The 23,144-nt window shown below is 43.5% G+C and overlaps 2 protein-coding genes across 2 annotated transcripts; one reads left to right on the top strand and one right to left on the bottom strand.

Moving 5' to 3' along the window:
- Window positions 1-3,764: 3,764 nt before the first annotated feature.
- On the top strand, window positions 3,765-10,599 carry rad23b (RAD23 homolog B, nucleotide excision repair protein). The gene is made up of 10 exons (XM_056432317.1): window positions 3,765-3,958; window positions 4,470-4,551; window positions 5,374-5,453; window positions 5,642-5,805; window positions 5,919-5,974; window positions 6,529-6,656; window positions 6,999-7,119; window positions 7,240-7,367; window positions 9,800-9,961; window positions 10,119-10,599. The coding sequence occupies exons 1-10, from the start codon at window positions 3,893-3,895 to the stop codon at window positions 10,230-10,232; spliced, it is 1,101 nt and encodes a 366-aa protein (XP_056288292.1). The 5' UTR covers window positions 3,765-3,892; the 3' UTR covers window positions 10,233-10,599.
- A 2,396-nt stretch (window positions 10,600-12,995) lies between these two features.
- klf4 (Kruppel like factor 4) lies at window positions 12,996-17,023 on the bottom strand. Its single transcript, XM_056432549.1, has 5 exons — window positions 16,644-17,023; window positions 16,392-16,503; window positions 14,926-15,802; window positions 14,068-14,238; window positions 12,996-13,604 (listed from the first exon to the last, which is right to left on the bottom strand). The coding sequence occupies exons 1-5, from the start codon at window positions 16,646-16,648 to the stop codon at window positions 13,429-13,431; spliced, it is 1,341 nt and encodes a 446-aa protein (XP_056288524.1). The 5' UTR covers window positions 16,649-17,023; the 3' UTR covers window positions 12,996-13,428.
- Between the last annotated feature and the right edge of the window lie 6,121 nt (window positions 17,024-23,144).

A 23,144-nucleotide genomic window follows, 5' to 3' on the forward strand; every position in this document is an offset into this window, starting at 1 on the left:
GTAGATTTATGTGGGATATGATTCTCGTCGGGAGAAACTATTTTTATTTATTCATTCTATTTACACATACACCGAGCTAAAGCAAATATCTGTTTCCAGGTAGAAAAACAAAAAGGGAAGGTTTGACAGAACTGGGAGGAATAAAAGATGCTTTGAGAAATTCCAGTCATGAGCGGGTCAAAACAAAAATATATTTTTAGCCGTGTGGGCTCTGAGGAGGGCACTTGGTCGTTATATGACCTCGATACAGGTGGAAATATTTGAACAACTATATTGGTTAGTGCCCAGAGGATGACTACTAATGGCTTTGGGGATCACATGACCTAGTGCCACCACGAGGGTCACGTTTGGGATTGTACATTAAATATCTTAAAAACAGTTGTATCGTGTTCCCATGAGGATGAATTGTAATAACTCATAATCTCGGGCCATCGTCAGATCAAAAACACTTTAGTGTAGAACCAAATACCTGATGACAAGATGATACTCAATTATATCCATCGATCAAACCAGAGGAGACCAAACAGCTCGCTAAAATTCAAGCATGTCTTAAAGATATACAAACATGGATGACCTGCAACTTCTTGATGTTAAACTCTGACAAAACTAAAGTTTCTTTTCTCGGCCCTGAACACCTCAGAGATCAATTATCTGGTGATGTGGTGTCTGTAGATGGCATTGCTCTAGCATCCAACACCACCGTAAAGAATCTCAGCGTTATCTTTGATCAGGGCTTGTCCTTTAAGTCCCACGTGAAGCAAATCTCAAGGACTGCATTTTTTCATCTACGTAACATTTAAAAAATCAGGCACATCTTATCTCACAAAGATGCAGAAAAACTGGTTCACATGTTTGTTACTTCTAGACTAGATTACTGCAACTCCTTATTATCAGGCTGCTCTAATAAGTCTCAGTTGATCCAGAATACTGCAGCTTGTGTACTCAGAAACACTAAGAATTGCTCTGCACTGGCTCCCTGTAACATCAAAAGTCATATTTAAATTCTTCTCCTAACCTACAAAGCCTTGATTGGTGATGCTCCATCATATCTTAAGGAGCTTGTAGTACCATATTGCCCCACTAGAGAGCTGCCTCACTAAATGTGGGGCTACTGGTTACTAGAGCTCCTCTTTTATGGAACCAGCTTCCACCTTCAGTCTGGGAGGCAGACACAGTCACCTCATTTAAGAGTAGACTTAAGACTTTCCTCTTTTGATATTCTTATAGTGAGGGCTGAATCAGGTTCACCCGGTCCAGCCCCTGGAGATGCTGCTATAGGCTGATAGGCTGCTGGGGAACGTTTTAGGATACACTGAGCACCTCTCTCCTCTTCTCTCTCTACTTATGGATGAATTTGTATCTCTCCATTTCATATTATTAACTCTGCTTCCTCCCTGGAGTCCTTGTGACTTCACGTCTCATAGGGTCCATTGGACATTGGACCAGGCTGTATCTGATGCCTCTTGCCAAGTGAGCCGGCCTCCTGTTATGGCCCTGCTGACGCGCCCTTCCACTTCTTTCTTGTGTCTTATATATTTGTTCATATCAATCATTTTTATTATAGTAAAGGAAAACTCTCATGGATACCACCGCCACTTGAGCCTTTGTGTTGTTTTGATGCTCAGTGGAAACACTCTGGACGAGGAGCAATTCAATCTGTGAGCAGCTACATTATTGACCAAAGTTAAACATACAATGTCTTGGTTTCTCTATTTTAGCTTGTGTGCAACATAATTCCCATTTGCAGTGACATATATAGGATTTCCTGTGGAACATGTCCACAGAGCCCTTGAAACAACCAATAATACTCACAGCAGCTCGTCCACAGGAAACAGCTCGGGGCTGAGGAGGCATCTCAGTGGCCTTCACTCTGTGTTCCACCCTTCTGTTTCTGTCTCTCTCTCCTCCACTCCACACCCAGCAGGAACTCTGCTGACCAAAAAAGCAGACCCTGCAAATGCTGTGCGTGTGTGTCTGTGTGTGTGTGTGTGTGTGTGTGTGTCTGTGTCTGTGGAAAGCATACGCACAAAATGCTGCGGCTCTTGTGCTCTAAATACCACAATTCATTGAGATCAGCAGGCTTTGCTTCCGCTTTATATTTCACCGATTGGTCTCAACATCTTCCTGAATCTAAAAAAAAATAAAAAATACTGCACTTAGAGGAGACTATCTGAAGAGTCTTTCCTTTGAATGTCTTCATTTCGCACATATCCTCTGAATTTCCTCTCCCGCCTGTTTTAGAAGGGGGCAAGTATTTAGTCTTTCACATGTCTAACATCATCTCTTAAAAATATCTCCAAGTCAACCAGGGATTAGACTGTAATCTCTGTGGCTCACTACTTCAGAGGGGGGCCGATGGCAGACTGACGACCCCTGGAGACAGGAGCAAGAGACACAGCCACAGTGGGGAGAGGGGAAAGGAGGACGCTGATGATGATGCTGCTGCTGCTACTGCGGCTGAGTGGAGCAACATAAGGAATGCCTGATGAGCGTACGCTTGAGCCAAGGTATAGACAAGGGCACAGCTCCGGTCGTAATAACTGGATGACAAGAGAGAAGGGGAGGGGGTGTCAAATGGAGTGATAGAAAAGAATATCAGGATAAACGAAGAGTAAGAGAGCTAGAACAGGGAGGGGCAGCTGAGAGGAGTGAGAGATTAACAGCTGCACACATGCAGTGATATAAAGTGAGGTGGAGTGATATGAGAAGAAGGAGAAAAGTGGCCTGGGGAAGAGACCCCATTCAGCTCCAGCATATTATCTCTGGCACTTAACAGTCCTCTCAGAGTCAGTTGTGAGCCGGGCAGCATGTGAGGCAGAAGTCAATAAAGCCGCTGAATACTGAGTGCTGGATGGATGATATTGAAATGCCTCCATGCTTGAAGGACCTGGCATTGTGATAATGGCCTGGAATGCTAACTTGTGTTCAGTATTGGAAGCATGCTTGTTTATTCCTCTAATATCAGTTCTGAGAGGAGCATAATGAAACAACTAATCCAAAACCTAGATAGCAAAAGTCCCAAAAATATTTCATCACGTTAATTTAAAGTTGACGGAAAATATGAAATTCTTTTGACAGAAAATACAGGTTGGTACTTAGCAATGCATTTGCTAAAGGGATTGAGTGGTTGCTCTGTCTGATTCTCACACTCCAGTCCTACAGAAGGGTGAAGTTACATTGTTCTCTATTACAGGATGTTTCTAATATTGTTATTATAATACCCTCTCTTTGCCATGCACTGTTTCATCAAAATAACTGTCAATAATATGCTGTTTATTATTTTTAAGGGGCTCTTCTGGGAAGGTTAAACCAAAAAAAGTATGCTCTAGGCTAGTACATCTTTGTATTGTTGGATGTATTTTTCTTTAATCTTTTTTTAAGTGGAAGTGCACTGGAGATACTATACTGCAGAGTGTATATATTTGTCCTACAATATTAAACTATGCAACTGTCGATAACGCCACTAAGTGGTTCAATATTGACAAACCATAACATTAAGTGTTGTTTATATGTTCATATATCACTATTACTAATCCAATAAAATATCATTATAATAGTAAAACCCTCTGAGAGTGGCCATTGTGCATTTTTAACTGAGGTAACTTATTTAAAGGATTAATTAAAGGATATGATGATAATACTATTAACTAAACTACGAATAAAAAGGGGAAAAAGCACACCTGTAAAATTGCTGATTTGTAGCTGCAGTTTCAGGACTGTCCAGTAGGGTCGCTGTAGCGTAAATATCTTACGTAGAAGAAGAAAGGCGAAAAGTCATGGCGGCTGACAGTTTGTAATGAGCCAACAAAAACAGACAAGATTCTTGCTTCGGATCTACAACATTTAAACGAGTCCCGGGGATATAACAAATTAAATAACCTCTGTCGACAAAATGCAGATAACTTTGAAAACCTTACAACAGCAGACGTTCAAAATCGACATCGATGAAGAGGAGACGGTGAGACTTGAGAGCATGCATTCGTGAAGGGGGTGGAGTGGGAGTCGGCTATATCCTGGAAGGGATCACTTTTGTTTTCGACCGTTTCAAAAGAGACGATGGATAGATGGGTCCGCGTTAACACAACGGATACCGGAGAGAAGCTCCAACTGTCCCGGTTAATACGGCGTGTGTTAGCCAGCGGGCTTGAGACCGATTAACGTAATTTATTTACTGACGTTACTGATCAGAAAAAAAGTATTTTGTATTGTCAGCATTTAGCCGTAGCCCATTTATGGACAGATTAGTGAGGGGGGGTATAACGGTATTGTCGGTGTCATATTAATATGTTTATTTAGGAATACAACGTCGCTGTGCCACCAGTCTGGAGTGTTTAACGTGGTGTATCTGGTAGTGCACCAACTGCACGTCTGTTAAATTCCACTTTTATGAAGCACACTTTGGACTTTATTTTCTAACTCGTGCTGTAGTTCCTGCTTAACACTAGAAAACGTGTCACTTTGTTCCACAGGTGAAGGTGTTGAAAGAGAAGATTGAAAAGGAGACTGGAAAGGAAAACTTCGCAGTTGATGGACTGAAACTGATATATGCTGGTGAGCTGCAGATTTAGTTTGTGTATGTTTACAAGGATTTAGCCTTTAAATAGCAGAAGTTGTCCGACTTTTGTCTTGCCTCTCAACAAAGTTATGTCACATTTTGAGAACTTGTGTAATTTCATAATTTCAAGTAAGCATCTGTTTGTATTATAGTCGCTGCATTGGTATGCACATGTCCACACTTTGGATTTGTCCTAACTTTGCATTGAGAGGCTTAAATTATTTAGACCCCGAGTAATATTATACAGCTATAGCCATGTAATGCTGAAGAGCTGGTTAACGGTTGCTTCTGTTTTGCACTTTAAGCCGATGCATTAAAGCATCATGGTTTTAATCTCCTGTTTCCAATTGCACAACATTTACAGCAAAAAGACGTCGGACACATTCTACTTCAAAGGATGTAGCTTGGTTTTGAAAGGATTTCGTGACATGCCGACCTCCATTTGTTTAAACAAGCGTTGCAGTCATCTGATTTTCAAAACAAGAACAAATCAATCTTGGGGAAACCCGGGTAGTAATTAGGATTTTTGTCAGACACTAACAAACAACTAAATGATACCACCGCACTTTGTTGTAAAGCATTGCCACAGGCTCACTACATGTTCTAAGTTCTGTGTATGCATTAGCTTCTCAGACACTCAAAAAAACAATACAACAAAGAGACCCAGATGTGGTGATAAAAGTTGGCGATTAACCACTCTACGACCCACTCAAAGATTAAATATGATGCCGTCTATTGTTCCGCCCCCGCACGTCGTTTCAGAGCTCACGCCAGGTAAAGCCAGTGGATCTGTGACTCATTTGTGTGTTTCTTCACAGGTAAAGTCCTCAACGATGACACGGCTCTCAAAGAATACAAAATCAATGAGAAGAACTTTGTGGTCGTCATGGTGACGAAGGTTTGGGAATGAGAAATTGTTTCAGTAAATATACAGCATGCCCATGAATGTTAACACTGAACTATGATTCGGTTTTGTGACCGTCTCCTTCCACAGCCACCCGCTTATGTCTGATGACGCCATGACCCATATCGGTTGATATCTGGAAAAGTAACATGTTTTTAAGAAAATGATGTATTCCCGCGCAGGCTAAAACGGCCTCAGCCACCCCGCAGCCGTCACCTGCCACTTCGGCTAGCAGCGCTGCAGCCTCCTCGTCCGGCTCTGGAAGCGCATCAGAGCGAGCCTCCACAGACGGCAAACCGGAGGAGACGCCGTCTTCGACTGCCGAGCCGGCTTCCACTCCTGTCGGGTAAAGATGGAGGAGATGTGTTTGTCTTCCACCGACCTTCTGGTCTCAGTGAGTCTTCTATTGAGATGTGATGTGCGGATCATGCCTCACCCAAGGTCTGTTTCCTCTTGCAGAAGCTCTGAGGCGTCAACAAACACAAACCTGATTGATGAGGCGGTTTCTAATCTAGGTAAGGCTGCGGCGCAAAGCAACGCGGATAAGCCACGCCCCCTCACCGGCGAGATTAAACCACAAATAGTCGGGCGAGTAAAGCGCTGTCAGTTCTGTTTTCGACGGGGTTCATACACATGTTGATGGACCAGGACCTTTCAATGACGAAACATTTTGTCAAAACTCTGTGTATACATGACAAAGTGAGAAGATGCAGTATTTAAACTATCAATGAGAATTCCAAAGCATACAGTATATACACAGCGTAAATGAACGTATCAATAAAACTAATTTGCATTACTTTTCCAAACATTTTGGGATTTTATTTTTTTCAATGATTTTTCCGGGCCTGGAAATAACCATTTTAACTGAGCGTACAAACCCTGTTTTTAATAAAGGGTTCAAAATGACAGTTTTTAGTTTTATTTAATCCGTTTAATCGAAAAAAAATAGTCAACAGATTAATCGATTATTAAAATAATCGTTAGTTGCAGCCCTACATCACGGTGCTGTTGGCTGACTGAAGCTCTTTAGTCCCACTATTGATCCGTCTTGGTGCGTGTGTTCCTTTAGTGACGGGCCCATCATACGACGCCATGGTGACCGAGATGATGCTCATGGGCTACGAGAGGGAGCGGGTGGTAGCAGCTCTGAGAGCGAGCTTCAACAACCCAGACAGAGCGGTGGAGTACCTGCTCACAGTAAGGCAACCTCCAGTCTGTGGCCCCAGCAAAAGGGTTGCAGAGCAAATGTCTTGATTGGAACATCATACATCATGTCTGTGTGCTTTGGGGTCCCAGGATCTTGTAAATGTATCATTTATTTAGCCTTTGGAATGTCTTGATATGCTGGTTTTAGTTTAATAGACAGCAACATGCATGACATAGTTGTACAAATCTTCCATCCATAATAACCACTTTTAATCAGAATCCTCAAATGTGTGCATAACATGATGGGACCCCAAATCAAATTGTGGCACCGATATATCATGTTTATTTTATATATTTTAATTAATTCTTGTACTTTTGTTATTTTTCTTTCAGGGTATTCCAGGCAGAGAGCCGGGACCAGTGGGTTTGGTGACTCCAGTGAGTGTTCAGGCTGCACCCATAGGTGGTATTAGCCTTCCCGCCAACACTGGCTCTTCACCCAGTGCTGGGGGAGGTAAGTGACGCGTAACTATTCGGCATATTCTAGCAAGGAGCAAACGCGTGATGCTGGTACCGTCCTGTCTTTATGTCTTTTGGGTTCTGAAACGTTCCGACTGTCATTTCATCCTCTCAGGCAACCCGCTCAGTTTCCTAAGAAACCAGCCTCAGTTCCACGTGATGCGACAGCTGATCCAGCAGAACGCCGCCCTGCTTCCTGCCCTGCTGCAGGAGATCGGCCGGGAGAACCCTGAGCTGCTGCAGGTGGGGAGGGACCTCGGCACCGTGCCGATTGAGCGAGTTCACGGTTGAAGCATTGGAGTCGCAGTTCACTGACACCGTGTTTAAAAATATATGATCTCCATACCTGCAAACTTGTCACCTTTCGGCGGAATTCGCCGTTTTTAAATCAAAATAGGTCATGCACGTGAATAGTGTAGATTGGAAGAGTGCTGCGCAGCGCTCTCACAGCGAGTGGCGTTAAGTTGCGGAGCTTTTTAGACGGTCTTCGGCTTTAAAAAATATATTTTAATTTTTATTACTACTGTAGATAAATATTCCAGTATCGTATTTATTGTATTGAATTCTGGTATCGGGTATCATGATGTTTATGGCAGGTATGTATAGAAGTTATAATTTTAGGATCGTAACAACCAGGTAGAGGAAGGAACAGAGTCATGGAACAATTCAATTCAATTCAGTTTATTTGTATAGCCCAATTTCACAAATTACAAATTTGTCTCGGAGTGCTTTACAATCTGTACACACACACATCCCTGCCCCCAAAACCTCACATCGGGAAGGAAAAAAACTCCCAAAAACCCTTCAGGGGGGAAAAGAAAGAAACAGAGGAGGAGAACAGAGAGGATCCTCTCCCTAGATGGATGCAATGGATGTGTGATGTATGAGAAGACAGATTTAGAGTTGAACATATTCAATGAATATGACAGAGTGTATGAATAGTTCATAGTAGGCATATTCATTTATGAGACCGATCCACATCCATCAGGCAGTGGGGGGTGGGAGGAGGGGGCAGAGGTCTGGGCACAGTGGCGTAGTCACAGGCAGGAACCCAGGCACAGGATCAGGCCATCCAATCCGATTTATGTTCATCCATAGGGTCCGGGTCATTACATGAGCCAAAACTCGAAGGAGAAACGGGAAGGAGAGTAGTAACGTTCATTTGAGAGATGAAAATTCAGAGAAAAAAAGGAGAAAAGAGGAGAAAAGTACTCAGAGAATCCTAAAATATAGCAAAAATATCCCCGCATATCCCAGCATATCAAGAAGCCCACCACCTGACTGGAACTCAACTATGAAGGTGTCAAAGAGGAAGGTCTTAAGCAAGTAAGAAGGGTCTTAGGGTGACTGTGTGTCGGACTGAAATTCTGAGGGGGGTTGCCTAAAAGAGTAACTAATCCTTAAGGAGCTGGCTCCCACTTACTTTGGAACTACAAGTAGTCAAGTAGCTCTAGGTAGTTAGCGTGCATCAAGTGAGTAAGTGGGATAGTGGAAGAAGGGCGTGAGCATCTGATGGAGCATCACCAGTGTTGGTTAAGAGAAGAGAGAAAAATTTTCTTGATTTTTAATGGGGCCAGTGATTTTTACTGGGAGCCAGGCTTGTGCAGTGATGGATTGAGTTTAGTGAGTTTTTTTGACTGCAAACCTGATCTGCACTGTTCGACCTAAACTGGAGGGAGCTAGCTATTATTTAAGCATCAACTGGAGTAATCCAGTCTCAGTTTCAGTCACCCAACGTAAGCGAGAACTAATTCTTTTTGATTTTGAGAGATTGACAGATGTGCCTGATTTTGTAATGCAGTCCTTGAGAAGATGCTCCTGAGGATTTTAAAATTACGACAGTTAAAGTTAAAGTCCCAGAGAAGATAAAGATATGTTATGCGATGGACAAGTGGTAATGAGGATGCCAATCCACAATCCACAGTAATTGATCTCTGAGGTGCTCAGGTGCTCAGGGCCACCAAAATTGTCTGGTTTTTTGTCTGAGTGCTATGGGTCATTAATGGTTTTCCATGTTTTTATGTTTTTTAGACATGCTTGATTTTTTAGAGTTGGTTTGTTTGTTTATCTCGTGGCTGGTTTTATGGAACAGAGTCACGGAACAGAGTCACGGAACAGAGTCACGGAACAGAGTCACGGAACAGTCTCAAAGCTCAGCAGAGCACACGAGTCAAAACAAAAGGAAGTTGAATGGCTTTAACCATATTATATATACTGGCAATGTAAAGTTGTTATTACTATTATTAGGGCCCGATCACTGAATTATTCAGAGGATCTTTTTTCTTAAAAAATCCAGAACAATCAAAAGACCGTAGTTCTAAAAGCTTTGAGGTGTCATCAAACAACCTGGATGTGGTGTGGCGACGACAAAAAAAAAAAGTCTCGTCCCGTTGTCACCTTCTTCACCCCTCATGAGTTTGCAGGTATGGATCTCAGTTTTGGACTTTGAAAGATGAGGGGATTTAGGAAGCAGGTATTGAGTTGCATTATGGGAATTTGTAGGATCCAGCGTTTTTTAATTGTTCCCATATTAGAGACTTAAAGTCCGGATTTCTACCGTTCTCTTTACGAGATGTGTCTCTTGCGAGTCCCCGAAATGTATAGATGGCAATTATTTGTTGTTGTGTACTACGTTTCAGAGTTCTAGACGTCAACATGTTCGTTTACCACTTTAGGAAATTAGCAGCCACCAGGAGCAGTTCATCCAGATGCTGAATGAACCCAATCCAGAGGCGGTGCCGGCAGGTGGAGACGGGGGGACAGCAGGTGACGCATCCGGCGGGAGTCACATGAGCTACATCCAGGTCACGCCACAGGAGAAAGAGGCCATTGAGAGGGTGAGGGGGAGGGGGAGGGGGAGCGCCACACGGTCACCAACCGCTTCCTCTCTGCACCGCGACACACAGCTGATGATGTTGCCGAGCAGAAAATACAACGTGCTTATTATTAAAGTATTGTTTGACTAATTTGCAACTGTTCTCTTTCTCATTCCAGCTAAAAGCTTTAGGGTTTCCGGAGGGACTCGTTATACAAGCCTACTTTGCATGCGAGAAGAACGAGAACTTGGCGGCCAACTTCCTTTTACAACAGAACTTCGAGGATGATTGAATCTTCATTTCGCTTCCTCGACTTTTTGATTGCTGAATGTGTGTACAAGCCTTTTACAGCTCACAACAACAAAAGATGTATTCACCACTTCCACATTTACCTGAATAACTCTGAATCATTATCAGCGGTTTATGATCAGTTCGAAAAGGAAGAACAATTGAAGTACGATAACTTTTTATCAGTTTCACATGTGTGCTTTTGATTTTCTTGAATCATTTAGTTAATCAATATGATTTAGCAGTATGTCACATTTTAAGTGAGGTTTGTTCAGTAGAGATCTGACAGTATTCATGCACTCTTGTTTAGTTTTATTTTTAAGTTCACAAGTAATGAAGGTTTGAAAAAATTAAAAGTTGTGCACAACATGTATGAGTTTCTTTTTTCGATTAGACATCTCTCATCTGCAATGCATATGTGAATGCATTTGAACATGCATGTGGTTTACATACACGTGGGAGGCTTTAGTTGCAATAACTTCTAATTTGTACGTATAAATAAGAAATATTAAGAAACAAATGCGAACTGCCTAATCTGCCATGTTTACATGGAGATTAGGCAGTTCCAGATACCAGATAGCTTTTCTTTTTAGTGAATCATGTGTACAGTTGTTTTATTACATAATGTTGGTTCTAATTTATTGGCCAGTCAGCCTTTTTTTCAGAGAAAATCCAGTCCTACACCCCAATAAAATGAATCTGTTGCCTGACACTACAACCCCAAATTATAGGGCAATAAATAAGGCTCACAACATGTGTTGCAATAAACACTAAACAGACCAGGAACATGTATAGTGTACTACACACATGCAATTTACTTTACAAAGTGTCAAGCCACTATTAAACACTACAGATAAATCTCAGTCTTGTTTCGTGAATTATATTTTTTAAGCCTAACGAGGGGCCCCATGATGCTCGATATAGGCATTAAAGCTGAAAGGCAAGTGTCCTGGGTGCTCTAAACTGAGTTGACCTATAGGGGGCAGCAGAGACCACAACATATTTCCAAAAGTGAAACCCTGAGCTCTCTTTGCCAGCTTGAAGATGGTTGACTGTCGGAGACATGCTGTTTACTGTGGAGGACGGAGCAACAAATACACTTTTGTTTGTATTAACACACAGTCAAAGTAAGGCAATAGTTATACCTCTTTGTGTTGCTTGTTTGTTCTATTTATTAATTTAAAGACATGTTTTGTGGAGTGCAATGATGCCATACTGTACAGTAAAATGATATGAACTTTTAATATATATATATATAAATATATATATATCCTCCTGGCAATTTAAACATTTCATAAATAATATATATGTATATATATATATATATGTATGGATAAATAAAAAAAATTGTAGATTAAGCACTTACAGTTTAGATTAATTTCTAATTAATTATTAATTATAAGTGCTATCTTATTTCTTCAAAATGATTCACCGTATAATATTATAATATATAAAAAAAACAATCATGTCCTCTATGTTTTGGAACAAAATCACAATATTTACTGCAAATAATGTAGTGGAAGAAAAGCCCTTTTTTCTTAACATACATTAAAACATAGGCAATTATTACCTGTTTAATGGCTTCCTTTCAAGGTTGTGTAAGTCACTCAGTTTGTTTAGTGAACAAAATTTTGTCACGGAACTTATTTTGTGAGTGAATGCATCTCTCACCTCGTTATAGGTTATATTCACATCGTGCACCGGAGTGGCGGTCGGATCCGGTGTCACCTTTTGAATGCCAGCCAGTAACTCGGTTGTCCTCCCCATTCTTCCCACTGACAGGTGGAAAGAGAACCCCATGGAAACAGGACATAGATGGAGTGCTTTTAAAAAATAAAAAAAATGTTTTTAACGGCAACATTGTGTTAGTTTGCCTGCAGGGATATGGCGATTGTCAGGGAGGATATTGATATTGTGCGTGAGTTATTGCTGCCTTTTAAATGTGCGTCTTCATTACACTAGCAGGTACATCTTTGATGTTTTGTTTTCAATGATATAATGATGTAGATAGGGTAGAGTAGAAAGGCCATTTTCTTATTTCAAATACAGTTTATTTTATTATAGTGTAAAATACAAAACAATAACAAAGCATTTTTATTTACAAATGTACAAAATTCAAGATTATATTACATATTTTGGCTATAAACAAAAAAATATTTGTTCAGAGTTACTCATTCAATACAAAAATATGAATGTCTCATATAAATTATTGCACTTTGCGACTGCAGTGCATTAAAGATTGCCATCACCGTTTATAAAGTGAATTGTTCCCCTGATTTAAGTCAGATTGTGGAAGAGGGGTTTCTGAGAAACGCACAAACAACCATATGGCACTTTTTCATAGTCTTCACTCTTTTGTATATTGTCCTTAATCTTTGGTACCTTTTCTTTAATGAAAAAAAAAAAAAACCTCCTTCGGGAGTTACGGAGCACCGTTCTGTATAAATTAACATTGTACCTGAAATGAATGGCATTGCAGGTAAAATGTGTATATAAATATAGATGAATTTATTAATACAGTATGTTGAACAGTGTGTAGTTGATAGAATAGAATAGAATATACACTTTTATTTATCCCCAAGGGGAAATTAGTTCTCTGCATTTAACCCATCCATCTAGTTTATAAGGAGCAGTGGGGTGGTGGTGAAAGCGGGGAAGCAACTGGGGGGGTTCAGTGTCTTCGTCAATCACTCGGACTTGCAACTAAGAGGGAGGCGAGATCGAACCCACCCTGCGGTTGCAGGACAGCTCCTACTCTTACTAAACAGAGCCTATATCGGCATGTTGCTGGTCTAAGGCCTCTGGAGATGTCTGTCTGTTGCTCCTGGTTTCCCTGACACAAAAAACATTTCCAGTTAAAAGCTGTTGGCACCTGGTCCTCCAAGTTTTGTCAGTTAAATAAGACAAATTCCAGTTTGGTCCCTTTCATAAAAGTGTATAACCCTGACTGAGAGGTCCTTTCAAAGTCGCCTGCTCAATGTGCAAAGACGGGATCAGTCTTTGAGGGAAGATTCTAAGCTCTTGAGGGAGAGAAACGCTGTGTTTTTTTTGCCGTGAACACCACAGCTTGTCTTGTTGCTTGAGAACGGCTTGAAGGCAAATTATGGTTTTAAAAACTGTAGGTCACGAGTTTGTTCAGGGTTCTTGCTGACATGCGTTTTTCTCTTTTTTTTCCTGGAGTCTTCGTCCATCGCAAAGTCTCATAAGTGTCTCTTCATGTGGAGGGCAAGGTGGTCTGACCTTGAGAAGGCCCGGTCACATTTCTGACACTGAAATGGCCGGTGGCCGGTGTGTTTCCTGTAGTGGCGTGTGAGCTCGTCCGAACGTGCAAACTTCCAACCGCAGCCCTCCCAGTCGCAGTGGTACGGCTTCTCCCCTTTGATGGAAACAATACACACATGGAGCAGTTAGTGCCGGCCCCGGGGTTAAACTGGCCCAACCTTCCCCACCTTGAGGAGAAAAGAGGTCCGTCCTGTCCTACAGCTACAGTGTATGAACACCAAGCTAATCTGCCTGGGGTTTGTATTTGAACAGGGATTAGTATAAACCTGTCACCACACCTGTCTAGCAAGTCGCCTTCACCATCCCTCACCCATTTTACCCCTATCACGACTCAATAACTCCCCGTGACTCGCTCGTTTAGGATAATATCTGCAATTAGCTCTTCACAATGAAAACCGGTACAAAACCTAATGTGTTAAACCGTGAAACATGAAGTAATAACTCAACATGTGATTCTGCATGAGAGTGTCGCAAGAGACACGCAGATTATTCGGTTTTAACCTGGATACGAATGGCTGAAGAACACCGTAAAGAACTTCTAAAACACAGAGGCATACCTGTGTGCGTGCGGTGATGCGCTTTGAGGTGAGAGCTCTTTGTGTACGTTTTCCCACAGCCGACGTAGTCGCAGGTGTGTGAGGCAACTCTCTTTCTCGGCCAGGAGCGCCGGCCACGTTTAGGCTTTGCTTCCTGGAGCAAGCAGTCCCCGCTGGAGATCATGAGGGGATCTGTGGGGTCAAGAGATAAATGGTCATCTTCATGTTAGCGCGGAGAGTTTTCAGTGTATGAATGCATCGGACATAACACAGGTCACATGTCACAGGTCACAGGTCACAGGTCACAGACCCGGCTTGCATTACAGATCATATTGTAAAGATGTCGGTCGACACACAGCAGGAGTCGCCGAATTGAACTTATATTGTGTCTCAACATGCAAAGTGCAAAAGAAAACATCAGGCGTCTTCAGAAAACCCCTTTTTCATTTTTATATTATTTCGAAAGACAGCCACATTTTTAAATAACTTCATAGTATTATGGTGTAAAAGGTTAACAGTAAGGGACACAGCGATAGCTAAAGACTACCAATGGATGAACATGTTAAATAACGTAAGTTAAACATATGCTCGCGTATCTTTTTAGGCTGCTTTAAAATAACTTTATGATGAATAGAAGGTTTGCTGCTCAAGGCCCAATGTAGGTTTCACTCCTTTTGAGCTGCTGGTTTTGGGGATAAGTAAATCCCTTCAGGTTGTATGAGATGCATTTAAATATACTCTACAGACTTGATATTCCGGTTATCTCCTCTATTTTTTTTCCCTTCCACATTTAACTCACTGCATTCAGTAGACACAAAGGATTACAAGGAGTTATGTAAAGTAGGGCTGAGGGGAAAAAAAAGAAAGATGTGCTCTAACCTTGAAACTGCAGGGAGGATGGCTCAAGGAAGGAGCTGTAGCCCTGTGGGGAGCCATGGTGGTAACCCTGGGGAGGTACAGGGATCTGAGAGTGGGGGTGTCCCAAAACCGCGTGTTCCCGACTCAAAGGATGGTCTGGGGAGAGGGAAGAGGATGAGGATATCCTGCCGCCTGTCAAGGATCTTCCTCCGCCAGAGAAGCCATGTAGCTCTAACTGGCATGGGCGCTGCTGCTGGCCTCCTCTGCCCTGGGAGTTTACCCCAGCCAGGTGTAGGTCCATGGGCTGCGAGATGGTGCAGGCGCTCTGGTTCTCCTGCTTTATCCGGTGGAGTGTAAAAGACGGCGAGGAGAGTGACGTCGTTGGGTCTGACACGTCACTAACGCTGATCTTGCTCACGTTCACGCCCGGGCTGTACTCTCCGATGTCCATCGTTGTCTTTACCACAAACTTGCCGCGGAGGCTGGTGGGGTTGAGGTACGCCGGGTCCAGCTCCGGTCTCATGAGCTCTGCCACAAAGCCTCCGGAGGGCGAGACGTCACTGATATCTGGAATGGTATAGAGGAGTTCTCTGGCAGTTCCCTGAGGGGAGGGGAGAGGGTAAGATGAGGAGAAAGGAGGCAAGGTCTGGGCAGAGCTGCCTGCCATGGCCTCTTCCTGCTGCTGCTGCTGCTGCTGCTGCTGCTGTAGCTGCTGTTGCTGCTGCAGAATTGAGTTAGACAGAATGAAGTCGTAGTCCAAGTCCAGGTCCGGTTCTGTCTCTTTCTTGGACATGCTGGGGCTTGTTGTGCCCGTGGCAGTGGGCTGGTCTGGGTCAGAGCAGCAGCTTCTGGTTGGCACACTGCATTTCTTAAGACGGGACATCTCCTCCTTCCATATCTACAGGAAAGTTACAAAGGCATTAATGGCTATCCTCACATAGGTTGCTTTGTTTATGTAATGTTAAATATCAGTCCGTGCTTCAAGGAGGAAATAAGTTGTCTCTGTACTGTTTTGACAGCTCAGCTACAGAGCTCTCAGTCTGGTGCAGCAAGTGTCCTTGACACAGAGCACTTCCTCGAATACTGATTATTCTCACTGGCAAAGACATTGCACTGGACACCACTCTGGGATGGGATAAGACACACGTATAGGCTCAGAAGATTATTGCTATCAATGTGTAGCCTATTGAAACACCCATTCGGAATAAATCGGTGAGTTTTCTGAGGAAGGGTGTCCCATGTGCACTTTCACCGTCTCCATTCTCCCTGAGAAGCTGCTGGGTGCACACCCCAGTGGAGCACACCGCGTCAAGCCCCGACTGTGTTCATAATAACACGGGAGCGACACGAAACACGCCACACAGGTTACGTATCCCCCCCCCCCTTCCCACACACACACACACGCACACACACACACATCAGTTGTCGCGCATATGGCTATGTTGGCATGTGCAATAAGATTCAATAAGAGACCACGCGCTACTCACTAGATTGCCATTTCCAATGGGTTTGCTCTTGACTGTGGGACCGCTGGCGAACGTGGATATGGATGGCAGAAGCGTCCCACTTAAAGCCATCTCGACGTCATTTGGAGGTTGCCTGAAATAAATAAAAAAACAGAAAGGATGGTAAATCCCCGCGTAATGGTCCTGGAGACGGCGGCCGCAGCCTGGTAGCCTATAGTCCACGGGCGGATGCGCATCAGTAAATAACTGTTGTTGTGGAAAGTTCGTCCACACCTCATCAATGAGAATCGGTGTGTGGAGTCCGGTCGGCTGCTCTCCGGGTGTTATCGCGCTGGGTTCAATGTCCCCGGGTTGAAAGTTTCCGCTCCGCGTCGGGCGCTACACTACGTCCCGGCACATGCTGCCGCCGATGGGCGCGCCGGGGAGGAAGCAGCCAGACAGTTTGAATTTTAATTTCGGAAAGACGGAGCGGCGACGTACGGGGGAACCCCTCTCGTGTGTTGCCATGCGAGTACCGGCAGCCTGAACTGAGGAAACCGCGAGTGAGGTATCCTTAAATCCCTCGAACGGCTGGACACGCCTTCGTTGCCCGGCAACAAGCTTAAGGAAAACATTTTGCGCGAGGGAGGGAGCACGTTGGGGTGGCTGGTGCGAGGCGGGGAAGCCAAAGAGAGAGAGAGAGAGAGAGAGAGAGATAAAGAAAGAGGAAGAGCGAAAGAGAGAGAGGTAGTGCGCGCGTGCGAGAGAGAGAGAGGTTTGTTTGTATTCATAGCAACGGTACCTATCATTGCTGCTGTTATCCCAGATAAATGTGGGCGAGAAGCGCATCTTTCATGCGCATCACCTGGATGAAAAGTATCTGGCTAGCAACTTAAAGTATTACTAAAAAAACAACTATCAATAAAACTGTGCTGATCATCTCTTTGCTCCACTTGTTCGTCTGCAAGTGATAATAGATGAGTGGAAATATTTCACCACAATTTACAGGCAATTATCCAAAGCATTGTGTTTACATTACATCACTGGATTGCAGTAGGAGTCAACCCCCACACAAGACATGCACGCACTTGAAAAGCATTACATATTATTTCAATATATTATTATATTATTACAATACGTATTACTTTTACAGTTAGCGTAATTTAGCAGTAATTTAGCAGGCAGCAACAGAAGCCTCTACTTTATACATGCTATAGACACTGTGAATGCATATGCATGGTCAAAATGATCAAAGATAAATGTAACACTTTATTTTCTTCATAAAAATGTTAGACTAATGAGATTCATAGGGAATATATGCCGGTCTAATCTCAATAATAGTCCCTACGGTGGCTGCTGTGTGTTTACATTTAACTTTTGTTTCTTGACACAGGTGTTTGACGCAACAATGTTAGAGAGCAAACTTACTAACGCCCTTATTAACAATATCTATTGGCCCCCTCCGCCGCTCTCGCCCAATAGCAAAACAAGTCTTATGCGAACGACTTAATTACACACTACAGTATCTGCAAATTCTGTACGAGAAGAGAAAATAAAAAACGAACCTTACCTGGGAAAATGTGAACGCTGAGAACTGTTCAGCGTTGAGTTTGAAAAGGGTTCAGGCGGTGTTTGCTCAGAGGCTAGCGAGCTAACACAAACCTCTCTCTCCAACATAATTAGACACATTGACTCAAGAGTTCAGTGCAAGAACAAACAAAGCGCCTGCCACTGATCCTGCTGCATCAGGATCTTGTCTGTTCGGCATGTCAACAAACTTGCCTTCATGCCGTCATTTGAACAAGACAATCAACGTCAGTGTTTGTCGGTGTCTTAATTTACTATAGCTTAAATTGCATGAACGCACGTTTCTTTGGTGGGCAAACATAAAATGGTAGAACATAATAAAGACAACAATGGCACTTTGTAAATAGAAAGCGTATCCTGTTGGGCTACTCTTTAACAATTGTTTGATATATTAACAGGAGGACACTCAATCTAATCAAACAGTATCTGTGTGTCGTCTTCAACCGGCCCCTCCAATTGTGTGGTTGGAGGTGATCGGCTTTAACCCGACAATGTTTGAACTACACGTCTCTTTCTTGAAGGCCTGCTTCCACTATGGCAGCTATGTCATTATTGCCATATTCTGTATGGTGGGAGATGAATAGTCTTAAAAATGATCCTGAAAACAAAAGCTCGACTTTGACAACTGAGTTGCTTTGCGTTGCAATAGAGAGATGAGGAGTAGAGAATAGAAATAAAGGAAGATACGGTGACATAATGAAGTCACAGTAATTTAGTGACTCAACCCAAACCCTTGTGTGGGATATGTTAATAGAACATGTATAGTATTGACTGAAAGCAGTGCTGAGTATATGAAAGCTGCAATACCAAGGCCACAACGAATCATTTCAAGTGTTACACAGTCCAGATATTAGCATTATTATGTCCACGCCATTGGTGACATAACTGCAAGAATTGGACGTGTAGTGATTGAGGTAATGCAGTTGTATAAACAAGCATAACGGTTTCATTCTAACTCCATAGGTCACATTTCCCTCTGATTAATTCAACAAATGTCCTGATCATGTTTCTCTGCTCAACACATGTGGATGTCACGATGCCTACTCCAAGAAGCACCTTCAGAACGAATAACGTTTTCATAAAAAGGGGAGCGCATGTGTTGTGTAGTTGTGCAGCTGACAATCTGTGGTTAAGCTAATATTAAAATGAGAGATCAAACACAGTTGGCGATCCAGTCACACAGGTTTGAATAGTGATACTATGTAACATTGTGAGGAACTCAACTGCACAGCTCTTGGGTGTTTTGGCTTTTCCTTCTCTTGTTGTGTGACTGACATGGTTTCCACTGGTGTCCTTCAGTGAAATTCCCCCTCTTGGAAAGCACCCAAGTGAATATGAGTACCAGAGGATCATGGATCCAGATATTGAGGTTTCCAGTGCTCGCTTCCAGATGCTGTTCAGTAATTAAAAAATAGCTTTCATTCTTTTCCTAATTCTTGAAAGATGAGTCAAATTTTTAGGGATTCTCTGTGCTGCGCTCCCCTCCGCTCCACCTCCCATCAACTGTAATGCAATTATATATGTAGGACCTTTGTGTCAGTGTGAAGCTAAAGAATCAAAGAACAGCTCAACAACAATGCACTGATTACAGGCTGAATTGTGACAGTATTTCCCTCTGTTTGAGTCCATACATAATTCCTCCTCTCAGAAATAGTTTGACGACTTCACTATTTTTACTATTTTCAATTAAACTGGTCATTTCACCTAATGTCCACTCTCTACCAGGCACCTTTAAAGTGCTTGTTTTGTCAGACAAACAGCCCCAAACCAAAAAAAGAAGCAATTCAAACTGAGGAACCAAACATTAAAACAATAAACTGTCCCATTTAAGAAACTGGAGGTAGAGAATACTTGACTTTCTTTTTAAAAAATGATGAATTGATTATCCAAATAGTTAATTGTCTGTCTATTGACTAATTGAGTCACTAGTTCAGCTGTAGTACAAACCACTATGTGTTAGGATTTCTGATTTGATTCCTTTGGTAATTTCATTCATAATATTTTTTTGAAAATCCTATGATCTAAAAACATCTGATGGATTCAGGCCCAGAGTTGAGTTTTATGCAGTTCTTAGGCCCAACGCGTTCCCCACACCTGTTACTGTGGTCCAGACATCCACCAGCAAGCCGAGCCTTGTATATAAACCATCACAGTGAAAACAAAGTGGCTCATGACAAAATAGTTCTGTATTTGTTTTCCAAAGGGCTCGGATGCTGACAGACGGGGCTACAGTTCTGCTGTGTGATGGTGTGCATATGGATGAGGTTTGAGTCCGTGGGGGTTTGTTTGGACGATCCCAGCCAAGCCTCTATAGCCGGACAGAGCTGTGGTCAGGCTGGGATGCAACCAACCAACACTGAGCTTTCATCACAACATATAATCCAGTGGTGGGCTTCCACAGGCGTTGGAAAATGTGGTTGAGGTATGGGGTGGTGGTCGTGGTCATGTTTCAGGGCTTAAAATGGAATAAGAAGAGGAAGCAGAGAGAGGGAGCAACAGACGGAGAAGGAAGAGAGCTCCTGCCGGGCGGCAGGCTGTCCAGCCACTGCCTGCCCTGGGATTCCTCCGTAGCCTTAAATATGCCAGTTATTTTTAACCAGCGACGTAACAGAGCCCAGCGCCGCCCCCCTCTGTTACAATATTTCCTCTCTGTCAGTAGGGGAAATGGAAAGGAGCCACACTTCCTGGTCACATGATGCAGCTCCCAGAGACAGGGGAAGCGGGGAAGAGTGGACGAGGGGCGTAGAGGGAGCTTGGTTGGCTGCCTCACACACACACACACCAGCCCACATATTCACCGAGCACCGCCTTTCTCCAAAGCCGATCCCCCTCAGATGGCCAGATGAGGCCGTCGGCTATAATCTGATGCTCCGACGTCAGAAGCAAAGAGGACCAGAGCAGAGATTGGTGTTGGTGAGCTCAGGGGGAAATGAGAGTGTGGGTATGGCACATCGGCAGACAGATGGGTGGGAGGAAGGACCTGTGACGTCCGAAGAGGGACCCGCCAGGATTAGAAGCCTCTAAAAAGAAAAGGCCTGTGACTGAGCTGCCAGAACTGGAGAAAATGTGTTTCTCTGTCTGTCTGACATGGGAGAAGCAGGGACTTCCCATGAGCTCACCTTGTTGACATACAGAGAACTTGGACTGGTTCACCTCTCAATCTGCACCATCCTCCATCAGCTAAATGAGTACCAGCCTGACGTCAAAGACTGTAATGTTTGACAGATTGCTTCACGTCCACAGTGGACACATAAAATACACGTACAACTATTGGTTGTTATTCTAACTCACATACAATATGACATAGTTGCTATCAACAACCTTCTTGACCCTCACCAGTCTGGATTCAAGGCCAGCCACTCGACAGAGACTGCCCTCCTTGCTGTCTCTGAGCAGCTTCACACTGCTAGAGCAGCCTCTCTCTCCTCTGTCCTTATCCTTCTTGACCTTTCTGCAGCATTTGACACTGTGAACCACCAGATCCTGATCTCTTCTCTTCAGGACCTGGGGATCTCAGGCACTGCACTCGCTCTTTTCTCTTCCTACCTTAAAGACCGCACCTACCGGGTAACTTGGAGAGGATCTGTGTCTGATCCTTGTCCTCTCACTACTGGGGTTCCTCAAGGCTCCGTCCTGGGTCCCCTCCTCTTCTCTCTGTACACAAATTATCTCGGCTCTGTCATTCGTTCGCATGGCTTCTCCTACCATAGCTATGCTGATGACACCCAACTGATCTTCTCGTTTCCACCGTCCGAAACACAGGTGGCGGCGCGAATCTCTGCCTGTCTGACCGACATCTCTCAGTGGATGTCTGCTCACCATCTGAAAATCAACCCTGACAAGACCGAGCTACTATTCCTTCCAGGGAAAGGCTCCCCACCCATGACCTGACTACCACCTTCAACAGCTCTGTGTTGGCCCCTACCCTGACTGCCAGGAACCTCGGGGTGACACTCGACAGTCAACTCTCCCTGACGGCCAACATCACTGCGACAACGCGTTCCTGTAGGTACATGCTGCACAACATCAGGAGAATACGTCCTCTTCTTACTCAGAAGGCGGCGCAGGTTCTGATCCAGGCTCTGGTCATTTCACGCCTTGACTACTGCAACTCCCTCCTGGCTGGTCTACCTGCTAAGGCCATCCGACCTCTGCAGCTCATCCAGAATGCAGCAGCTCGACTGGTCTTCAGCCTCCCGAAATTCACCCACACCACTCCGCTCCTCCGATCTCTTCACTGGTTACCGGTGGCTGCTCGCATCCGCTTCAAAACATTGGTTCTGGCGTACCGTGCTGCAAACGGATCGGCCCCGTCTACGTCCGGGATATGGTCACACCGTACACCCCGGCACGTTCGCTCCGCTCGGCAACAGCCAATCGACTTGTGACTCCTGCACCTCGAGCTAACCACTCGAAATCCAGACTGTTTGCTGTCCTGGCTCCTCAGTGGTGGAACGAGCTCCCCACTGACATCAGGACAGCAGAAAGTCTCTACATCTTCCGTCGGAGACTGAAAACACACCTTTTCCGACTATATCTGGATTAAAACACAGATTTGCACTTCAGTGGCACTTAAATAGCACTTACTTATGGTACTTTTGTAGTTCGACTATGTTGAGGAAATGTTACTTCCTGTATTCTTGTTGTTCTTAGTTTGTACTCTAGGTTGAAATGCACTTATTGTAAGTCGCTTTGGATAAAAGCGTCTGCTAAATGACATGTAATGTAATGTAATGTAATCATTAATGTGTTACTTAAGTTCCATTAAAGCTTCAAGGTCACTATTTTTTACTGATTGTTAATAACTGTGTACGCTTTGCAGTTTTCCTTACAGCTATAGGATACTTACAAAGTAAAAGTTCAGAGAAATTATGATTGAAACCGAAGGATTCACATTTAGGGATGTTGCAGATCTTTTAGCCCGATGATGAAATGAAGTGCAAATCAAGGAAAATACTCAAGGGAAATGTCGGAACCTGTGCAATGTCAAACTTGATTATAACGCTTTTGTAAAATTAATAACACATCTATTTTGACAACCTCAACTTTAGTTGTGTAACAGATTGGGTATCCTGGTAATCTTAAATGTATAAGCTGAGCATTAAATTACTAAACCCCTCAATCAGACTTTTGTGCTTTATACTTTTTATTCTTTCTTTTTTTTAAGTGACTTGAGCAGTCTGCATAAACAAGGCCGTGTCCTTAGTG

This window comes from Pseudoliparis swirei, chromosome 15, assembly GCF_029220125.1.
Source record: "Pseudoliparis swirei isolate HS2019 ecotype Mariana Trench chromosome 15, NWPU_hadal_v1, whole genome shotgun sequence".
Lineage (NCBI taxonomy): Eukaryota > Metazoa > Chordata > Actinopteri > Perciformes > Liparidae > Pseudoliparis > Pseudoliparis swirei.

What these genes read in the sequence shown, in the direction of transcription:
- rad23b (XM_056432317.1), top strand. Translation starts at nt 3,893, where the DNA reads ATGCAGATAACTTTGAAAACCTTACAACAGCAGACGTTCAAAATCGAC. An exon ending in AGAACCCTGAGCTGCTGCAG is followed by an intron (nt 7,368 to 9,799) that starts GTGGGGAGGGAC and finishes TTACCACTTTAG; the next exon opens with GAAATTAGCAGCCACCAGGA. An exon ending in AGAAAGAGGCCATTGAGAGG is followed by an intron (nt 9,962 to 10,118) that starts GTGAGGGGGAGG and finishes TTCTCATTCCAG; the next exon opens with CTAAAAGCTTTAGGGTTTCC.
- klf4 (XM_056432549.1), bottom strand. An exon ending in CCATTGGAAATGGCAATCTA is followed by an intron (nt 15,803 to 16,391) that starts GTGAGTAGCGCG and finishes ACTTTCCTGTAG; the next exon opens with ATATGGAAGGAGGAGATGTC. An exon ending in GCATCACCGCACGCACACAG is followed by an intron (nt 13,605 to 14,067) that starts GTATGCCTCTGT and finishes TTTCCATCAAAG; the next exon opens with GGGAGAAGCCGTACCACTGC.